The sequence below is a fragment of the Gossypium hirsutum genome, chromosome D05 (genome assembly GCF_007990345.1).
Source record: "Gossypium hirsutum isolate 1008001.06 chromosome D05, Gossypium_hirsutum_v2.1, whole genome shotgun sequence".
Classification (NCBI taxonomy): domain Eukaryota; kingdom Viridiplantae; phylum Streptophyta; class Magnoliopsida; order Malvales; family Malvaceae; genus Gossypium; species Gossypium hirsutum.
In genome coordinates this window covers 60,353,209-60,374,205 of record NC_053441.1, presented here as the reverse complement: position 1 = coordinate 60,374,205, position 20,997 = coordinate 60,353,209, and the positions used below count along the sequence as shown (strand labels likewise).

The 20,997-nt window shown below is 35.2% G+C and overlaps 2 protein-coding genes, 1 long non-coding RNA gene and 1 pseudogene across 3 annotated transcripts; 2 read left to right on the top strand and 2 right to left on the bottom strand.

The window, feature by feature from the left end:
* The first annotated feature begins 845 nt into the window (after positions 1-845).
* Positions 846-3,905, top strand: LOC121216890 (receptor-like protein EIX2). The gene has a single exon (XM_041092379.1). It carries the CDS (start codon positions 866-868, stop codon positions 3,635-3,637), a length of 2,772 nt encoding a protein of 923 aa, XP_040948313.1. The 5' UTR covers positions 846-865; the 3' UTR covers positions 3,638-3,905.
* A 385-nt stretch (positions 3,906-4,290) lies between these two features.
* Positions 4,291-5,310, top strand: LOC107902860 (uncharacterized). The gene is made up of 2 exons (XR_005913099.1): positions 4,291-4,545; positions 4,835-5,310. It is a non-coding gene; the product is annotated as an uncharacterized lncRNA (long non-coding RNA).
* Positions 5,311-5,832: 522 nt separating this feature from the next.
* On the bottom strand, positions 5,833-7,540 carry LOC107902859 (uncharacterized). Its single transcript, XM_041092797.1, has 3 exons — positions 7,532-7,540; positions 7,051-7,287; positions 5,833-6,682 (listed from the first exon to the last, which is right to left on the bottom strand). The coding sequence occupies exons 1-3, from the start codon at positions 7,538-7,540 to the stop codon at positions 5,834-5,836; spliced, it is 1,095 nt and encodes a 364-aa protein (XP_040948731.1). The 3' UTR covers position 5,833.
* A 4,207-nt stretch (positions 7,541-11,747) lies between these two features.
* Positions 11,748-19,707, bottom strand: LOC121217272 (uncharacterized; annotated as a pseudogene).
* Positions 19,708-20,997: the final 1,290 nt, after the last annotated feature.

Genomic DNA, 20,997 nt, shown 5'->3' with positions numbered 1-20,997 from the left:
AATTAAGTTGAAGTGAGAACGAGCTAAACATTACCTGGAAAAAGAATGAGCTTATAAGCTTGGGATTTTGTTGAGAAGGTAACATGAACTTGGGCTTTATGTGTAAGGAATGAATACCAAATGATGAGATTACAACTTAAATGCTACATCGTATCATCTCTATTATGTTGCTTTATGTTATAGATATACTACTGAGTTATGTTACTCAATGTATGATTTATTTTCCATGCGTAGGCTAGCTACGTTTCTAGTAAAGGTATTGTGTATCGACTTCCACATCCAAGCATTACTCTCAGACTCAACAAAATTTATTTGTTTGATTTTTTTTTATAACTTGGCATGTATCTAAGTGGTTGGATCATGTTGAATTTGATGTTAAAAGATGGTATATAATTAAATTTGACATGTTGTCATGTGTATATATATGGTATGTAACTTAGGATTCCTCTAGTTGAATGCTATAAAGTATGAGAAGTGTTTGAGAATGCAATGCATATATGTGCCTAACAAATTGTTGATATATTATATGTCACTAAGTGCAACTGTGTGTGATTTGAAGCTATTAATGAATATGACATATTATAGCTCGAACCCAGTGATCGGGTCAGATGTAAGGTGTTACAATCACTTCCATTCAAACACTATATTTTTCTTAGCAATTAGCAATTACTCGTTTCAAGAAAAAGGAAAACCGCAAAACTCTAAATCAATGTTGAAGTCGTCCATTAAAGGTTTAATACATCCATATAGTATGAATGCTCATGTGCCATTCAACTGGATCTTTATAAAGAGGGCTTTCCTCAGCTATTAGCATTCAAAATTAAAACAACAAAACACTATTTCATTTCTTCTTGCTTCATATTTGATGATTACGATGTCAAGTAAGAGTTCTCATAAACTTGTTTTATTTTTTGCAATATCTTGTCTTCTTCTTCAGGAGAAATGCACTGAAGCAAGCGTATTGTGCAAAGAGAGTGAGAAAAAAGCGCTACTTGAATTTAAGCACAGCCTTCAAGCCATGGATTCGTCAGGCGACGATGCCCTTTTTTTATGGGAAACTGAGGAGTGCTGTTTTTGGCATGGCGTCGAATGCAACAGCCTTACGGGATACGTTGAAATTCTCGATTTTAGCTTGCAATCTTGGGTTGTAGCAGGTACGATTAGCCCTTCACTGCTTAAACTACATCATTTGACTTCTTTAAATTTCAACAGTAATGATTTTAATGGAAGTCTCATCCCAGAGTTTTTTGGTTCCTTGAACAAATTGAAATTACTGGATCTCTCTAATGCTAATTTTAGAGGTCCAATTCCTTCTCTACTTGGAAATCTTTCAATGTTGGAAACTCTTAGATTGGGTGGTAACGGTGGAGACGTGACGTATCGCCATAATTTCAAAAAAATGTTCAGTGTCGGAAAACTTGAGTGGCTTTCCCATCTTTCTCGTTTGAAAGAGGTTGATCTCAGTTTCACTAACCTGAGCAATGCCAATGATTGGTCTCAAGTCATTAGCCACCTTCCTCTGCTCCAAAAACTAAGTCTAAGACATTGTGATCTTCCAAGCATATCTTCTTCATCACTTTCCCTTGCCAACTCTTCTACATCTCTCACCTATCTCGATCTCTCTGATAATAATCTCCCTTCTTCTGCCATATATCCATGGTTGTTTAATGTTAGCAGCAACCTTGTTTCCCTTAATCTCTCAAGTAACAAGTTGAAAGGTCCAATTCCAGAAGCTTTTGGGAACATGAAGGCTATTCAAGAACTTTATCTGAATGATAATCTTTTGGTACTAGCTGAGAATCAAGTTAGGGGCGATTCTGGGTTGAATGAAATCGGAAAACTACCCGATTTTAGGGTTCTAGATCTTGGGTACAACCTTTTAAATGGATCCATAAGCAAAAGCATTGGACAACTTTCCAACCTGCATGTCTTGCGGCTTGCAGGGAATTCTTTTGATGGTGATGTGATTTCTGAAGCTCATCTCTCAAATTTCACCAATTTACAGGTGTTGGATTTATCGTTCACTTCTTTGACTTTGAAATTCAACACCGGATGGATTCCTCCTTTTCATCTGAGTCAAATAATGCTTTGCTCATGCAAGTTAGGGCCTCGTTTCCCAGATTGGCTTCGGACTCAAATGGACTTCCTACTGGTTTTGGAATACCTTGATATTTCTGCTTCAGGAATTTCGGATTCTCTTCCCTACTGGTTTTGGGACCCATTTCAGAGATTAAGGTACCTAAATATGTCTTTCAATCAGATCAGTGGTACTTTTCCAAATAACTCTATCCACATAAGCCATCTAGATCTAAGCTCAAATAATTTCTCAGGACCATTGCCACATTTCTCTTTAGACTTCAGTGATACCGGGACCATTAAACTTTCCAAAAACAAGTTTAATGGTTCAGTCTCTCCAATTTGCATTATTACTAATGAAGTCTCTTTGGCATTGCTTGATCTCTCAAATAATCAACTTTCTGGAGTGGTTCCTGACTGTTTTCACAGTTTCCGGTCTTTAACAGCTTTGAATTTGGGTGATAATAGTTTCTCAGGCTCACTTCCAAGCTCCTTGGGATCTCTGACTTCTCTTGAAATGCTAAGTTTACGTGGTAATAAATTCTCAGGAGAATTGCCTTTATATTTACAGAATTGTACAGAGTTGAAATTCCTGGACTTGAGTGATAATGAATTATCAGGAGAAATACCTATGTGGCTCGGGCAGCGGCTTCCATCTTTGGTTTTTCTTAGCCTTCAAAGGAATCAGTTCAGGGGAAGGATTCCTCATCAACTTTGTGAATTGAAATATCTACAAATCTTAGACCTCTCTGTAAATAAAATATCTGCTTCCATACCACCGTGCCTCAAAAATTTCAATTCCATGGCAAAAAAAGTGAGTTTAGATAGAAGGATTGAGCTTCACCTGTTAGATCAACCGTATGTGAGATCGTTGGTTGATGTTAGGTATGTTGATGAGGCATTGATTACATGGAAGGGAACAAAGGAAAACTATCCACAACTTGGACTGCTACGAGCCATTGATCTCTCGTGTAACAAATTAACTGGAGAGATTCCTGAAGAATTAAATAGTCTTCAAGAACTGGTTGCATTGAACCTGTCAAGAAATTTTTTTACAGGAAAAATTCTTCAAAAGATTGGGCATCTAAGACAACTAGAGGTGCTTGACCTGTCAAGAAACAAGTTTTCGGGAAACATCCCAACGAGCTTGTCTGAATTAACATTTCTAAGTATCTTGGACTTGTCTTACAATGACTTGACAGGAAAAATTCCAACCAGCACTCAACTCCAGAGCTTTGATCCTTCTTCATTTTCCCATAATAGAGGACTTTGTGGTCCTCCTGTTTCACCGAATTGCTCAATGGTGGAACCACCTCCTGGCAAACCTGCAGTAGGAGGTGAAGAAGATTCTGATGATCAGTTCATGAAATGGTTTTACACTGGCATGGGACTTGGATTTGTTGTGGGTTTCTGGGGGTTTTGCGGTGTTGTGTTCTTCAAGCGTTCATGGAGGCATTCATATTATCGTTACTTGGATAGTGCAAAGGATTGGGTTTATGTTTCATTTGTTTTGCTCAAAACAAGGTTAGTGAGGAGAATCAAAGGTGTTTCAACAAGGTAATAAATTGAGTTTCTTCACTTCTTAACAATGTTCTTTCAACATTGAGAAATATATCTTAAACGAAATAACAAAGTTTCATATTATTGTTTTTCAGGTCTGATTAGAACTGCAACTGAAGGTGATATTTCCTGCACCTGAGCAAATCTTAATAAAAAGGTTTATAAATTAATACATATTTGTCTCTCTGATGATTTCCAATTTCTATTTATTAAGAAGAGAATTCTGGTGGCTTTCTTTCACTTTCTTGTAATACCTTTATCTTTATCTTATATTTGGTTTGTACATTTCTTTTTTGTCAAAAGTAATTTCATCAAAACAAAAAAAGATTACTTAGGGAAAAAAATATTGATTGGAAAAAAAAATCAAAGTTATAATAAATTAAAACAAAGTTATAGGGTATTATGTGAAAATATATAAAAATAGGGAAGGCTAAATTAAAAAGTAAATCAAAGGCGAAAGGGTTGAATATGCAAGTAGCCAATCAAAGCAAAAACGCGCGAATACTGGCCGCATTCGGGTCGATTTTCGGGCCTGATGCAAAACGACGTTGTTTTGACCACTGGTGCTTAAGTCCAAAATGTCGCCATATTGTACCCTATATAAATAGCAAAAAACAGAAAAATATATTTCGGCCTTCATTTTTTTCAAAAAAATATGAGAGTTCTCTCAGTCTCTCTCAGCCCTCCCCTTTGGCCGGCCATGGTCACCGCTGCTGCGCCGCCGTGGCTCCACCGTGGGCGGTGGTCGGAGCAGCGTAAAAATTGGGTTTTAGCCCCTTTTAAAATGGATCTGAAGGCAAAGCCTTCCTAGTCCAGAAAATCAAAAAGAAAAGGACCCTGCACCCACTTTTAAACCCAACTTCGACGACGAAGAAGGAATCTCCGATGATGCGGTCACGGGGCGTTCAGGTGAGCCTTTTCTTCCCTTTTTTATTCTTATTATTTGTATGTAAAAAAAGAAATAATAAAATGAAAAGAGAATCAAACAAGGATTTAAAAAACAAAAGTAAAAATCAACTCTGAAGTTTTGTTTTCTGTTTTCTTTTTTATTTTCTCATGAGTTCGTAAAAAAAGAAAAAAAATACAAAATGCCTATTGTTGTTTTTATAGACCATTACAAACTGTTTGTTTTCTATTTTTTGTTTGTTTCTCCGTTGTCTGCTTCTGCTTGGCCTCTTGTGTGTTGTTCTTTTTGCAGGTGGTGGCAGAGAAGTGTCAAGCGTATGTGGCGACGACTGGCCTAGAGGTGGCTGCTAGGAGCGGCGGTTGAAGCTCTTAGGCTAGCCCTAGGATTTTCTTTTTCTAAAATATTAAGAGTGGGCTAGGGTTTATTTGTTTTGGGCTTGTGATTGGGTAGTGGCCCTTTTATTGTAATGGACTATTAATCTTTTTGGACTTTTTATTTTTATTTTTTGTTTTGTTTATTATTGTAATCTGGCCCAGACCAAAATTGGCCTATTACAAATATTATTAGTCGGGCATAACAATGATTGTAATATGTGAGCAGGTTTATTGTACCGTATTGATATTGATAAAATTATTGAAGATATTACCTTTGTACTGTTTTGATTTTTTGTTGCCCGAGATGCAATCTTTCTCCTTGTTTAGAGCTCATGTTTGTAAGGTGTGCCAAAAGTTGAACTTGAATTAAAAACATAATATTTAAATTCTAAATTTAAATTTATTAATTTTTATATTTAGTTTTAAAGTTAAAATTTTAATAGAATATTTAATTTAATTAATATTTTTTATTTAATATATAGTTTAAAGTTCAAATTCTAAAAATAAAATAAAATATTTTATCATAGAAATAAATATTATTTAATTAAAATAAATTTTTTAAAGGTTATGTTTTTTAGTGGCATTTATGGGAAAAGCGTCGCTAAATGTCATGTTCTATCACACTAAAAACAACCGAGCAACATTGCTCCTCCTACTGATGTAACATGGCTTTGAAAGCTACCCTAAAATCATCCATTCTTTCATGTAATGTGTGGTAGTTGACTCCCACCCCCACCTCGTCTCCAATCTATATTCTCGTTGGAAATTGCATTTCGGACACTGGTAGACTCTTCAACCACATCTTGCTCAACCAACTGAGGTACCTTAGAAAACAATTGAAGAAAAATTTATAACTGAAACTTTAATCTCATGTCATCAAGGAAAAAAATAAGAAACACATATACACTCAAGGAATTTAATTAAAAATTTTGCATGTTATGCCTTCAGTTGTAATTGTTATAATTACATAGAATAAAGTAGGATTAAAGGGTTGTAGGATATATACCTTTGTTTTGCAATGTACAAATTCCTGTGAATCAATGAAGAAACCAGTAGTCAACTTATGGCAATCTCTTACTTTCAACTTCATCATTTCTGGGAATACATAATGATATCCTTTGGGACAAAAGTGAATGAGGCCAGGTAGTTCTTCAAGTGATAACCTTTCTAATTTATCAAATTTCATCTCCTCTTCAGCTACCACTTCCACTTTTTCTTCTAATTCGAATACTTGTTCCAATTTAGAATTCCTTATAACTTTGAGAGTTTCAAGCTTTGGAAGAACAAAAACAAATCCAAAAGGAAAGAGACTGTTCAAATTTTTACAATCTGTAACAATGATCCGAGTCAAATTTGGAAAGCTCATAGGTTGGAGGCTAGTATCACCATTGGATGATGATGAAGCAACTTGATCCTTGGCTAAAATGAGTCGTTCTATTTCCTCACACCTCACGATGAAAAGATCCACCAAATGTGATAAACTGCGAGCCATCATAGGTGAAAATATATATCTTAGCTTCTTGCAATTAAACAGGTTTAGAGTTGTAAGGTTCTCAAGGGTTACAACTTGAGCAAAATCGTTCCATATAACCCGCACTTCAAATAAATTCCACAACTGCAAACTTTTTATGCTTGAGAACGAGTACCCGCCTTGAACTTGAAATACTTCTTCATGATTCCCAACTACTATACAACCTTCATTCAATACAGGAACATCAGTGTTGCATAATTGGCGGCTATTTCCCACGTTAATAAGAACCAATTCCTGCATACACAGAAATCCTAATAAATGTCATAAAAACACACTAGAGTAAATGTTACCCATAAGTCTTCATAATTTTACTTATTCCAAGTAATAGAAAATACTACTTCTCTAATCTCAATGCTACATGTATCTTTGATTTTTTTTTAAAGATATATTTTTTAAATCTAAACCCCTAAAATATCTACCAAATTAATTAAACACAAAAGTCCATTGCTTGATACATTTTTATTTAAAAAGTGAACAATGGAATTCATTTACAAACTATGTATAAAAGAGGAATGAATTATCACATGAACTAAGCAACATATCGATTTACTGATTTGCTATAGTGCCAAAATCCATATATAAAATGCGAACAATCTAAATACCTCTATGAGCTGAGCTTGTACAATGAAGCATGAGATTTGGGGACAATTTGACACTTTTAAATTTTTCAGAAAGGGCACATTAAGTAGAATGTGATCACCAATCACATCCCTTCCTTCTGTCGAACTGAAGACTTGTAGTAGTTGAGGGCAGTTCTTTAGGTAAAGAGATTCCAACAATGGAAATCCATGAGATAAAGTGTTTATTCGGAGAGTTTCCAATTTTGTCCAGCAATGATTCTACATGAATGAACCACATATTTTGATATTATACAAAATATATTTATTTAAATAAAAGTGAGGAATATGATTTATTAAACATAATTTAAGTTTTAAAGAATTTCTTTATCAAAACATATAAATAAGAAATAAATTGATCTTCCAAGGTATCAATTATAAAGAAATGTAGTTATCATATTTCGGAACTGTGATACTCCAACCACTTTAAAATAATTAATTATGACTATTAAAAAAATAAAAATACAATATTCATGGTAATAGCCGATGAGAGAGACAGAATTCTAATTGCTGATTCAATTTTAAAATAAATGAATTATAAATAACTTTTAAAATAAGGTTGAAATATTAATTATTTTATGAACATAAAAATGAATTTGAGTCCAAATACCTGTAATCCAAATCCATCCTTATTTTTTTCCATGTTGAAGATTTGTATAAGTCGAGGACAATCTTCTATATCAATAGATTCCAGGTAAGGAAGTCCTTGACTTGAACACAAATATTTCAAGTTTTCACATCCTCTAATCTTGACAACTTCCAATTTTGGCAAAAACAGAGAAGACTGATCTTTTATGTTTGAAACATCTATTTCATCCATGTTTTCTGCTTCTCCGATTAAATGTTCTAAAGAGTTGCAATTCCGAATCTCGAGATATTGCAAATGCACCAAAGTTCGAGCAGTGATTTCCGAAAAGAGATATGTGAGTTTATCACATACAGTTATCTTTACACTACGGAGGTAATGGCAATGGTTCGGTCCATTCCACATGCACTTTAATTCTGGCAATTATCTTAACTTGTCAGAGATTCCTGTCATCCAATAATATTTATTAGTTTAATCTAACCACTAAAATAAATTGATTGTACAATGATATACACACTAATTTTAATATCTCACATATATTATCAAAGCAAAACAAAAATCACAATAAGGTAAATTAATTCAATAAATTTCAAAAATATAATTAAAATAATAATTATTATATTACATTAAAAAACATATTAAAGCGTAACATCATGAAAAAATAAATATATAATATTTCTCTATTTTAATTTTTAGTATACAAATAATAAAGAGTGTGGCTCTTGAACAAAAGCTAGAGGCTGCATCGGTTTGTTTGAATACTTAGAATTTCAAAAATCAATAAATTACAATTATAAAAAGTAATAATACGTAAACATATATATATATGTAATATTCATTAAAGTTAAATGAAAGCCAAAATACTCTATGAATTTTAAAATATTTATCATTAAAAGTACCTGTGATCCAAGTTCAGGAAGCACAATGTTTTGTTCCATGTTGTAGATTTGTATAAGTTGATGACAATTCCCTATGTAAACAGTTGCCAAGGATTGAATCAAAGTGTTTGTAGAAATATATTTCAAACTTCCACAATCTTGTATGCGAAGAACTCTCAATTTCGGCCAGCAATAAAGAAGACAACCATTCTGCATGTTTCAAACACATTTTAGTAAGTTATTTATTTTAAATTTCATATAGAATCACAAATCAAATCAAAGTCCATGGTCCAAGAGATTATCTTGGGCAATTTTGAATCAACTCAAATATTTAAAAGATAAATTTTCAAGTGACATGATCTTCTATAATAGGCTAAAAATCAACCATAGACTCAGTCATAGCCCATAAAAGTCATTCAATGAGTTGTCAATATAATAAATATGGAGATTATCTCTATATTGATTTGGTGCTCTAGGGAGTATGATGGGTGTCGAATCCACCAATATAAACCTACGCCTTAGTTTGCAAATTATGCAGTATAGGGAGTAGGGTCGATCCCTCAGAGACTGGTTTACTGTAAATTGTTGCTCTTTTGACCAGATTTATGTCGGGGCAGCTGTCGTGCCCAAGACGTTCGGGGGGATAAAAATTCGAAAACCTGAAATTAACAGAAAAATAACGTCAAAAGTAAAAGTTGAAAACAAAATAATAAAAACTGTGAAATAAATATTAAGAAAAATTTAATTAGAATAAGCTCAGCTTTAGGCACGAATTTTCCTCGTCTTTGAACCGATCCTCGAAATTGGATGAACTCCTCTTTTCCAATAAGCTAGTTATAGCTACCAAGGACGCCTCGGACACCAACTCTTCCTCGTGCAAATTAGTTATGGAACGTCCAATAACTAACTCTTACCGATCGAACAATCAAGAAACGTTCGTGATTTAGAACTCCGGTAGCTTTGCGTTCTAGAAGAGCCTAGCTCGAACCAATGCCCTCAACCGCGTGGGACATTTAAATCCGGTTACTACTTCCCTTGACGAAACCAAACAGCAGCCTCCACTTGGCACGCCAATGTGTTCACAAAAAACCAATTAGAAACGTTCTTTTCGGAATTCCAACTATACGTCCAATCACACCAAATCAAACGACGTCTTTTTTGACTTAGTGTTGATTTGACTTTATGAGCTGACAAAATCATACTCTTAATCCGGAGAAGTAATAAGTACTGGAATTTTAGGAGTTAAATGGCTCGGGTTCATAACTCACGGGTTTTGACGAGGTTAATTTCGGCCTAAAGCTGAAAATGGGTTTAGTTGGCTAAGGTTTGGGTCATGTTGGTATTTGATAAATAAGGTAAATGGGTGAAAAGGTGAGTGATGTGATTGAGTATGGGGGTTGGAATATATTAAAGTGGGTGGTTGAAAAGGGAATTTGAAAAAAAAGAAATTGCAAATGATTTAAAGTTGATTGCTGCTAGGAATAAATTGAAGGCAAAGAAGCTAAAGAAACAATGCTACGTGAGAAAGGAGAGAATTGAAAGATAAAAGCTAAATATTTTTTTATTGATGAAATGATGAACAATACAAGCTCTATTTATACTAGTTGATTTACTAAATTAGGAGCCAACTAGTCATAGGAAATTAAGGAAAAAATATCCCAAAATAAAATAAATCCCAAAATATTCTCCCACTAACTCAAAAATTTCAGCTAATTAATCTTGGAAAAATTCTTCTTTGGCCCTCCTTTTTCGCTTCTTTCTTCAATTCAGCCCAATTGTTTCCTTTTTCTTCTATTTAGCCCCAAATTACATTCCTGCACAAAATTCAATAAATATGACAAAATTAGTGGTGCATTCTCATAAACATACCAAATTAATTACATAAAATATGTAATTTTAGTATTTAATCAATTCCCCCTACTTAGCTTATGCTAGTCCTCGAGCATTTTGTATGTATCTGCAAAAGGAAAAAATTTCTCCAAAATAGGACTTGATACTCATGGTTTGCACAATTCAACAATTCAATCCTAGCACATTAACAACTCAAATAACCTAGCCTAAGCAGTAAGTAAATATATTTCAGAATTTATGAGAGCTTGATAAACTTATCTTTCATTTTATTATTTTATTTATTTATTTTTATACTTAGGACATTATCGAATTTTTTGACGCGAGAAATGATGACAACCCAAGCACCATGTTCCGGTTACTCAATTCGGACGTCTCTAAGCGGGTTATTTCGCCCTACTCATAATAACTTGTCAGTGGAGTGAGTGCAAATAAATTGGACAGCCACACGAACCTTTTTACGCGAGATGTGATGACAACCCAAGCACCACGTTCCGGTTACTCAGCCCGATGCACAACCCCAATTGTTCACTCTTAACATTCGTATCAGAGGAGTATTATTATTTTCTTCGTTTTCTTTTCTTTTTTTTTTTTGAAAGATATGACATATGATAAAAGGTAGGCAATCAAGCAAACTCATAATTTCCAAAAATTTCTTACCCACTAAGTCTAAGTTATTAAAAAGTTTCATGTGTAAAGAATTAAATAGCTAAATAGGTCAAACCATAAGTGAACAATCCCAATTAAAAGAAAATTTTACCTTTTACTAAAAACATGCAAAAATAGCGACGACAGATAAGCAAATTAGAACCAATTTATGTTTCCCTCCCCCTACTTATTTTACATTGTCCCAATGTAATTAAAAAATAAAAGTAAAGATAAGTAGGAGAAAGAGAGAAAAAGAAACTCCCCATGTATTTCAACGTCATGGAGGGCGGTCTCGTAGGTAGAGTGGGCCTTAACTGAAAAAAGAATTTTGTGGGTTGACATGTGGAATTTAATTTTGTCTTGGAATGTTTTCCTGCAAAAATAAAATAGTAAAAATAAATAATAATAATAGGAAAATTAAAATGTTTTTTTTTTCAAATTTATTAGCTAAGCTATAAACTCGAGAAATAAATTATTAAAAACCAAGATTACGAGATTTGGTAAAACGGTCGTGATAAATTCACCAAGTAAGTTCCCAAGAAAAAGAGGTGAGTCACAATGGACATACTTAAGTACCAAGTCTTTCCTTAGACAGAACTAATCCTTGACATGCATTTCCATTTTCCATTTTACCAAAAATTTTATTTGCATAAAGGAAAAGAAAATTTGGGTTGCCTCCCAACAGCGCTTTGTTTAACGTTGTTAGCTCGACGACCTGTTATTCAAATTCTTGGCTCCTCGAGAACAATCTCCTCAATCGTGTGCGTTTGAAAATTCTCGTAAAAGGGTTTCAATCGTTGTCCATTCACCTTAAAGCATTTCTGAGTTTCTTCGCTTTGAATTTCCACTGCACCATTTGAGAATAGATTAGTGATAGTAAATGGACCTATCCATTTGGATCGAAGCTTACCAGCGAAAATTTTTAAGGTGGAGTCGTATAGGAGAACTTTTTGTCCTATTGAAAACTGCTTCCTAGTGATCATCTTATCGTGGAATGCCTTCGTCTTTTCTTTATAAACTCGAGCATTTTCATATGTATCGTTTCTGATTTCCTCGAGTTCCTGAATGTCCAACTTTCGAGCTCTTCATGCGGTCTCCATCTCCATATTACACTGCTTAACTGCCCAATATGCTTTATGCTCTAATTCGACCGGGAGATGGCACGGTTTACCAAAAACAAGTCGATAAGGTGACATGCCTATTGGTCCCTTGTAAGCTGTCCTATAAGCCCAAAGTGCATCGTTTAGTCTCAAGCTCCAATCCTTTCTGTTAGGTTTAACAGTCTTCTCCAATATGGACTTGATTTCTCGATTTGACACTTCAGCTTGTCCGTTTGTTTGTGGATGGTAGGCAGTCGAAATTCGTTGAGTCACTCCATACTTCTCCATAAGTGCACTTACGAGTTTATTGCAGAAATGGGTTCCTCTGTCGCTGATTAATGCTCGTAGGGTGCCATACCTGGAAAAGATAGAACTTTTAATAAAGTCAACCACAGTCTTAGCATTATCATTGCGAGTAGCCTTTGCCTCTATCCACTTAGAAATGTAATCAACAGCTAAGAGTATATAGAAATTACCGAAAGAATAAATAAAAGGACCCATAAAATCGATGCCCCACACATCGAAAATTTTGCAAATATGGATAGGAGTAAGGGGCATCTCATTTCGACGGCTAAGATTACCGAATTTTTGACATTTTTCACAGGTTTTACAGAATAAGAAGGCGTCACGAAATATACTTGGCCAAAATAGTCCACACTCAAGAATTTTATGTGCGGTGCGTTTAGGTCCAAAGTGTCCTCCACATGCATAAGAATGGCAAAAAGTTAAGATAGACTGTACCTCTGTTTCTGCTACACACCGTCGAATTACCTGATCGGAGCAATGCTTCCATAGGCAAGGATCGTCCCAAATGTAATATCGAGCATCTTTTTTAATCTTATCTTTTCTGGACCTTGGTAATTCTGAAGGTATAGTACCTATGACGAGATAATTTACTATGTCTGCGTACCAAGGATGAACCGCATTTGCTGAAAACAGGTTTTCATCTGGGAAGTTGTCTTTCAATGGTGTGTCATCTGCCGGAATCGGTAATCGACTCAGATGGTCGGCTACTAAGTTTCCGCATCCCTTCTTATCCCGGATTTCAAAATCAAATTCTTGCAGAAGTAGAATCCACCTAATTAGTCGAGGTTTTGCCTCCTTCTTCCCTATCAAATATTTCAAAGTTGCATGATCAGAAAAAATAATCACTTTAGTTCCCAATAGGTAAGATCTAAATTTATCTAAAGCAAACACAACAACTAATAATTCTTTCTCAGTGGTTGTGTAATTGCTTTGGGCAGCATCCAAAGTTTTCGAAGCGTAGTAGATAACATGAGGCTCTTTCCCTATTCTTTGGCCAAGAACAGCTTCCACACTTCGATCACTTGCATCGCACATGATTTCAAACGGGAAGTTCCAATTTGGTGGTTGCACTATAGGGGCGGAGACCAATTTCTGCTTCAGTACGTCAAATGCATCTTTACAAGTCTGGTCAAATTTAAATTCTTTATCCTTCTGTAACAGATTGCAAAGCGGTTGCGCGACCTTCGAGAAGTCTTTTATGAATCGTCTGTAAAATCCTGCATGCCCAAGAAACGAACAAATTTCCCTCACAGATGTGGGGTAAGGTAATGAGTTAATAATATCCGTTTTTACTTTATCGACCTCAATACCTTCTGAGGAAACTATATGACCTAAAATTAATCCTTTGTCAACCATGAAATGACATTTTTCATAATTTAAAACAAGATTAAATTCTAGGCATCTTTGTAATATCTTAGCAAGATTATCGAGACATTCATTAAAAGAGTTACCGTACACCGTGAAGTCATCCATGAAGACTTCAATGATTTTCTCGACGTAATCGGAGAATATGCTTACCATACATCTCTGGAAGGTGGCCGGAGCATTACAGAGTCCAAACGGCATTCGTCTATACGCAAACGTTCTAAATGGGCACGTGAAAGTTATTTTGTCTTGATCCTCAGGTGCCACTGGGATTTGGAAAAATCCTGAATATCCATCGAGACAACAATAATGAGTCTTACCAGCTAATCGCTCGAGCATTTGATCGATGAAGGGAAGTGGAAAATGGTCTTTTCGGGTAGCTGCGTTCAACTTCCTGTAATCGATGCAAACCCTCCATCCATTCTGGACTCGGGTAGGAACTAGCTCTCCTGATGAATTTTGCACCACTGTCACGCCAGTTTTCTTGGGCACGACATGAACTGGGCTAACCCAATCACTGTCAGAGATCGGGTATATCATTCCAGCATCCAACATTTTCTGGATTTCCTTCTTTACTACCTCCGTCATGGGTGGATTAAGGCGCCTCTAAGCATCTCTTTTTGGTTTCGTGTTATCTTCAATGGAAATTCTGTGCATACACGTGGATGGACTTAGCCATTTTATGTCGGCTATTGTCCAACCAATAGCTTCCTTATATTCCTTCAGAACTCGAACCAGACTTTCCTCCTCGTCTTTGGTTAGTCTGTTTGACACTATTATCGGTAAGGTGTCTTTCTCTCCCAAAAAGACATACTTGAGGTGGTCTGGTAACGCTTTAAGCTCCAATGTTGGTGGCTGCAAAATTGAAGGCAACATTTTAACTTGGGAAGGTAATAGTTCAAGATGGTTACCTCGACTCGTCAATGATGATTGCGTCTCCAAGTGTTTGACAATTTCTCGCAACGGATCTTCTATGACTGCTAACTCCTCGAGACGACTCAATACATCCATGTCAATGCTTCTGTAAAGGACAGTTTCCAACTCGTCAAAGTCGTGATATTCAAAATAATTTTGAGTTAAACAATCTATACTATCGATACTGGAAATATTTGATAACGAGTTAGGATGACCCATCGCTTCGTAGACATTGAATTTCACGATTTCGCCATCAAACTCTATTGTCAATGTTCCACTCTGAACATCAATTTTTGCGCTTGCGGTACTAAGCAATAGTCTCCCAAGCAAAATGTCAGACGAATTAGTTGAGTTATCGTCCTCCATATTAATAATGTAGAAATCTGCAGGGAAAACTAATTCGTTAACTTTAACAAGGACGTCTTTAAGCAACCCTTCGGGATAGATGACTGACCTGTCCGCCAACTGGATTATCACTCCTGTCTTTTTCAGAGAACCCGCGTTAATCAACTTATATATAGGATAAGGCATAACATTAATGGAAGCCCCTAAATCGCACATGGCTTTCTTAATGCCTACATTACCTATCTCACAGGAAATAGCAAACATACCTTGGTCCTTGTATTTAGGCGGAACTTTCTTTTGTAGTACCGCGGAGACATTTTCTCCTACATTTACTCTTTTGTTACCTATTAACCTCCTTTTGCTAGTGCACAATTCCTTGAGAAATTTCGCATAACGAGGGATTTGCTTGATAGCGTCGAGCAAAGGAATATTTACCTCCACCTTTCTGAACGTTTCGAGGATTTCTTTTTCCTCTTTTTCTTTCTTATCCTTCGAGAGTCTCCCTGGAAAAGGAGGTGGCACCACAACTGGTTTCTGAATTTCTAATTCCGGTCTGGCTTTTGGATCAGAGATCTATTTTTCCCGTTCGTTGTCTTGCCCATGACTTTTGTCTGGAACTGTTTCCTGAACTTTTCCGCTACGAAGAGTTATTGCACTTGCATTCTGCCGAGGATTCGGCTCTGTTTGGGAAGGTAATTTGCCTTGAGATTCCAAACGATTAACCGCCATCGAGAGTTTACTAACTTGATTAGTTAACTCCTGAATTGATGCGTCTGTCCTCTGTTGGTACTTCGCAACATCGACGGCAAGTCTTTCCACAATAGCTTCTAGAGATGTGCTCGGCTTGGGTGGCAGTTGCGGTGGTTGCAAAGGTCTTGGTTGGTATGACGGATTATATCGGGGGTTAGCTCCGTAATTCAAGTTGGGATGATCCTTCCACCCAGGATTGTAAGTGTTTGAGAAAGGATCATAGCGTCTTTGTGGAGGTCCCGGAAAACCTCCGACAGCGTCGACATGTGCCGTTGAATTTTCGTTAAGGATTGGGCACAAATCCGTCGGATGTTCAGATGTAGTACAAATTCCACACAGTTGGGTCCGATTCTTCTTTTCTGTAAGCATAGATTGAACAACATTAGTGAGCTTATCCAATTTATCTTCTAAGGATGAAACGTTTACCCCATTAACCCGTCTTGTGGGTTCTGAATTTGGCCTATACTGTTGAGAATTCGCTGCCATAGTGGATATCAGTTCTCTTGCCCTTTGAGGAGTCATATTGACAAGCGCCCCTCCACTAGCAGCGTCAATCATTTTCATTTCCATAGGGAGCAAACCCTCGTAGAAATATTGAAGAAGTGATTGTTCGGTCAAACCGTGTTGAGGATAACTTACACACAGTTTTTTGTATCGCTTCCAATAGTCGTAGAGCGATTCGCTCTCCATTTGGCGAATTCCCACTATGTCTCTCCTAAGTTCAGCTGCTCGCGATGCTGGGAAAAATCTGTTAAGAAAAACACGAGATAAGTCATCCCACGTTGTAATAGAACCAGGGGGTAAGTAAAATAACCATTCTTTTGCTGTATCAACTAAAGAAAAAGGAAAGGCCCGAAGTTTAATTTCATCTTCGGTTACTCCCTGTGGTTTCATGCTTGAGCAGACCATGTGGAATTCTCTCAAGTGGGTATGTGGATTCTCATTCTTCAAGCCTCGAAAAGTGGGCAAAAGATGGATCAGGCCTGACTTCAATTCGAATGGGGTTTCTCCGATTGGATAGTTGATGCATAACGGTGTTTGCTCATTGGGAACAGCGGCTAGCTGACGAATGGTTCGGTTTGCCATCCTTTCTGGTTCGCCGAAGTTGTCTTCTACTTCTTTTATTTCAGGAAGTGGTTCGGTCTCAGGTTCAACCACTTCAACTTGTTTTCCACGTTCAATTGCTGCTACACGTTTAAGAACTTTCGTCTCTTTACGTCGTGCTCGTGCTGATTTTTCGATCTCTGGGTCGTATTCGAGATTTCTGGATGAAGACCTGGTCATGAAGATGATTTAAACAATTATAAGTGTTGCCAATCCCCGGCAACGGCGCCAAAACTGATGGGTGTCGAATCCACCAATATAAACCTACGCCTTAGTTTGCAAATTATGCAGTATAGGGAGTAGGGTCGATCCCTCAGAGACTGGTTTACTGTAAATTGTTGCTCTTTTGACCAGATTTATGTCAGGGCAACTGTCGTGCCCAAGACGTTCGGGGGGATAAAAATTCGAAAACCTGAAATTAACAAAAAAATAACGTCAAAAGTAAAAGTTGAAAACAGAATAATAAAAACTGTGAAATAAATATTAAGAAAAATTTAATTAGAATAAGCTCAGCTTTAGGCACGAATTTTCCTCGTCTTTGAACCGATCCTCGAAATTGGATGAACTCCTCTTTTCCAATAAGCTAGTTATAGCTACCAAGGACGCCTCGGACACCAACTCTTCCTCGTGTAAATTAGTTATGGAACGTCCAATAACTAACTCTTACCGATCGAACAATCAAGAAACGTTCGTGATTTAGAACTCCGGCAGCTTTGCATTCTAGAAGAGCCTCGAACCAATGCCCTTAACCGCATGGGACATTTAAATCCGGTTACTACTTCCCTTGACGGAACCAAACAACAGCCTCCACTTGGCACGCCAATGTGTTCACAAAAAACCGATTAGAAACGTTCTTTTCGGAATTCCAACTGTACGTCCAATCACACCAAATCAAACGACGTCTTTTTTGACTTAGTGTTGATCTGACTTTATGAGCTGACAAAATCATACTCTTAATCCAGAGAAGTAATAAGTACTGGAATTTTAGGAGTTAAATGGCTCGGGTTCATAACTCACGGGTTTTGACGAGGTTAATTTCGGCCTAAAGCTGAAAATGGGTTTAGTTGGCTAAGGTTTGGGTCATGTTGGTATTTGATAAATAAGGTAAATGGGTGAAAAGGTGAGTGATGTGATTGAGTATGGGGGTTGGAATATATTAAAGTGGGTGGTTGAAAAGGGAATTTGAAAAAAAAGAAATTGCAAATGATTTAAAGTTGATTGCTACTAGGAATAAATTGAAGGCAAAGAAGCTAAAGAAACAATGCTACGTGAGAAAGGAGAGAATTGAAAGATAAAAGCTAAATATTTTTTTATTGATGAAATGATGAACAATACAAGCTCTATTTATACTAGTTGATTTACTAAATTAGGAGCCAACTAGTCATAGGGAATTAAGGAAAAAATATCCCAAAATAAAATAAATCCCAAAATATTCTCCCACTAACTCAAAAATTTCAGCTAATTAATCTTGGAAAAATTCTTCTTTGGCCCTCCTTTTTCGCTTCTTTCTTCAATTCAGCCCAATTGTTTCCTTTTTCTTCTATTTAGTCCCAAATTACATTCCTGCACAAAATTCAATAAATATGACAAAATTAGTGGTGCATTCTCATAAATATACCAAATTAATTACATAAAATATGTAATTTTAGTATTTAATCAGAGTAGGCACTCACTCTAACACCAAAATGCTAGTTTTATATTTTTCAATAATATCAAACCGACCTTGTAAGTTAGCAATCCAAGGATAGAAGAAAGGTGGCATGGAATTAATTGAAGGCTTTTCTATAAAGAAATAAAATTATCTAAATAAAAAGGAGAAACACAACAATTCATGATGCAGTTTGTAAGCCTACAAATAGGTTTAATATATTTGAGATATGTATAAGCGAGCGTGTGGATGAGAAGAAAAAGGAAGAGTGTGAAACAAAACAAAGGTGTGTGACTTTGTGTGCATGAAAGTGGAAATAAGCAAAATGGTGTGTATAACTAGTTGTAGGTTGTAATTGAAAGGAAGAGGAAAATATATTTGTATTTTGCATTGGTGTATTTGTTTTGAGTAATAACAGTTACTTTCTTTAGTGGCCACTACGCTTCCAATAAACCCGATACACATAAATAATATAAAAATAAATACCAAACCAAGCACTTCACTTCAAATTGGTTTTTGGTTTTCTTGCAATTTGTTTCATCCTTAAAAGAATGCTATCATAAAGCTAAAACAATTAAGAAGATTAAAAAAATTGGAGAGAATAGGTATCCCTACCTCAATAATCTTGTCTTCTTGGCCAAAACCAATGACTTGCTCTAGTCGATCGCAGTACCTTATATCAAGTTCTTGTAGATGCAACATACTTAAAGCTAGGCAAGGTGAGAAGATTGTTTTCAGATTATCACAAGATTCAATGCTCACAACCTTTAGACTTTGGAGGCTTGCAATTGCACGATGGGATGGCTTTACTTCCCATATCCTCTTCAATTTCGGCAATGAATGTAGGCCCAATATTGTTAAATTTGAGAGCAATGGTGTCTGACGTTTCATTTTTTCAGAAAGTTTATCTATTTGAAATATCACTTGTAACTCCTCACAATCTTTAATGATCACTTGCTTAAGGTTTTGCAAGAACCTAGTCGGAGAAACACCATAGCACAACCCTTTCAAAGAAACCATGCTTTCTATAGTTAATTCCACCAAATTAGAGAATGCAACAGTTGACCCTTGATCATTTTTTGTATCAATCAAGAATTCCATATCATTGCAAGATTTTAGCTGCAGAGAAGTCAACTCATTTACTCCCATTTCATCTATGCTTGGCACAATATTCTTTTGTCCACCAACATTCCTCAAATTCAACTCTTCCACATTGCAAAATAAATTGTTAAATGCACTTAATGAAGATGAGAAATCTTGAATATCCAATGTTCTAAACGCCTCCCGATTGAATCTATAATTTTCTCCAACTACTATAGCGTACCTTTGTAGTTTAGGGAGCACAAAATCTTCTAGAGGAATTTGATTAGTAGAAAGTCACAATGATAGTGCAGTTAAACGAGACAATGACTTCAACTCCAATAAGTTGAGATTAATTTTGGGTACGACATGTAACTCTTCTAGTGAAGTCAACCTATTATATTCATAAAGAAAGTAGCATTAATTGAAAATTTATGACACTATCCACATTCGATGAGGTAAAAAAAATTGTAATTCGTTAAAGTAATTCATAAAAAAGAAATATGTAAAAAAAGGTCAAAAACTTGAAATAAATCAAGATTAGTAATAAAAGGACGCTATTAAAATTAAATAAAAAAATCTCTAATTTTTTTTATCACTTTCAAAGAAATTTTCAAGAGGTTAACTTTTTTTCTTCTTTTTAACAATATATCTCAAAATTTCTAGGTCTAAAACATAAGTAAATTTTCTATTTTTTTATAATATTTTTTTTCACTCTCAAATTTTATAAGAAAGTCATTTTACCCTTCTAGTTAAATTTTCACATTTTATAACCCTTAAATTTGTAGTTTTTTTTTGTCAAATCATCTCAAAATGAATAGAAAAGTTAATGCTTTAAAATTTTATTGATGTTGATATGCGTGGATTGACACATGAATAACACATTATCCATAATATATATATTAAAACATATCTAATAGTAAAAAAATCAAGTATGTATCTTGATGTTTTATTAAAATTTAAAGTCTTTATTGTATTAAACTTCCTTAATTAATTTTTATTGAATATTTTATATATTTACTTTGATATATATATATAACTTAATTATAGTTAATAAAAAATTTTATTGTCCTTGGCAACCCACATAACTATCCACATATACTTTAGACATTACATTATTTGTCTTATATGCCAAGTCAACAATTAATTTTAAATTTATAAAAATATTCAAAAAATAAAAAATTGAAATTCAAAAAATATAAAAAAATCATAAAATTAATAAAATATAGCATGAAGTAAGTATGGATTGGAATGCGGGTGTTCATGTTTAAAAACTTAACATTTTAGTTAGTATTTCCGTCAAAAAAACAATTCAACATTTTTTTAAAATGTTGATGCTCAAATTCGATTTTTTTTTTA

Excerpts from the sequence above, each read along its gene's own strand:
- LOC121216890 (XM_041092379.1), top strand. The coding sequence starts at position 866 with ATGATTACGATGTCAAGTAAGAGTTCTCATAAACTTGTTTTATTTTTT.
- LOC107902859 (XM_041092797.1), bottom strand. Across the intron at positions 6,683-7,050 it reads TACAAGCTCAGCTCATAGAG|GAATTGGTTCTTATTAACGT; the intron begins GTATTTAGATTG and ends CTGTGTATGCAG.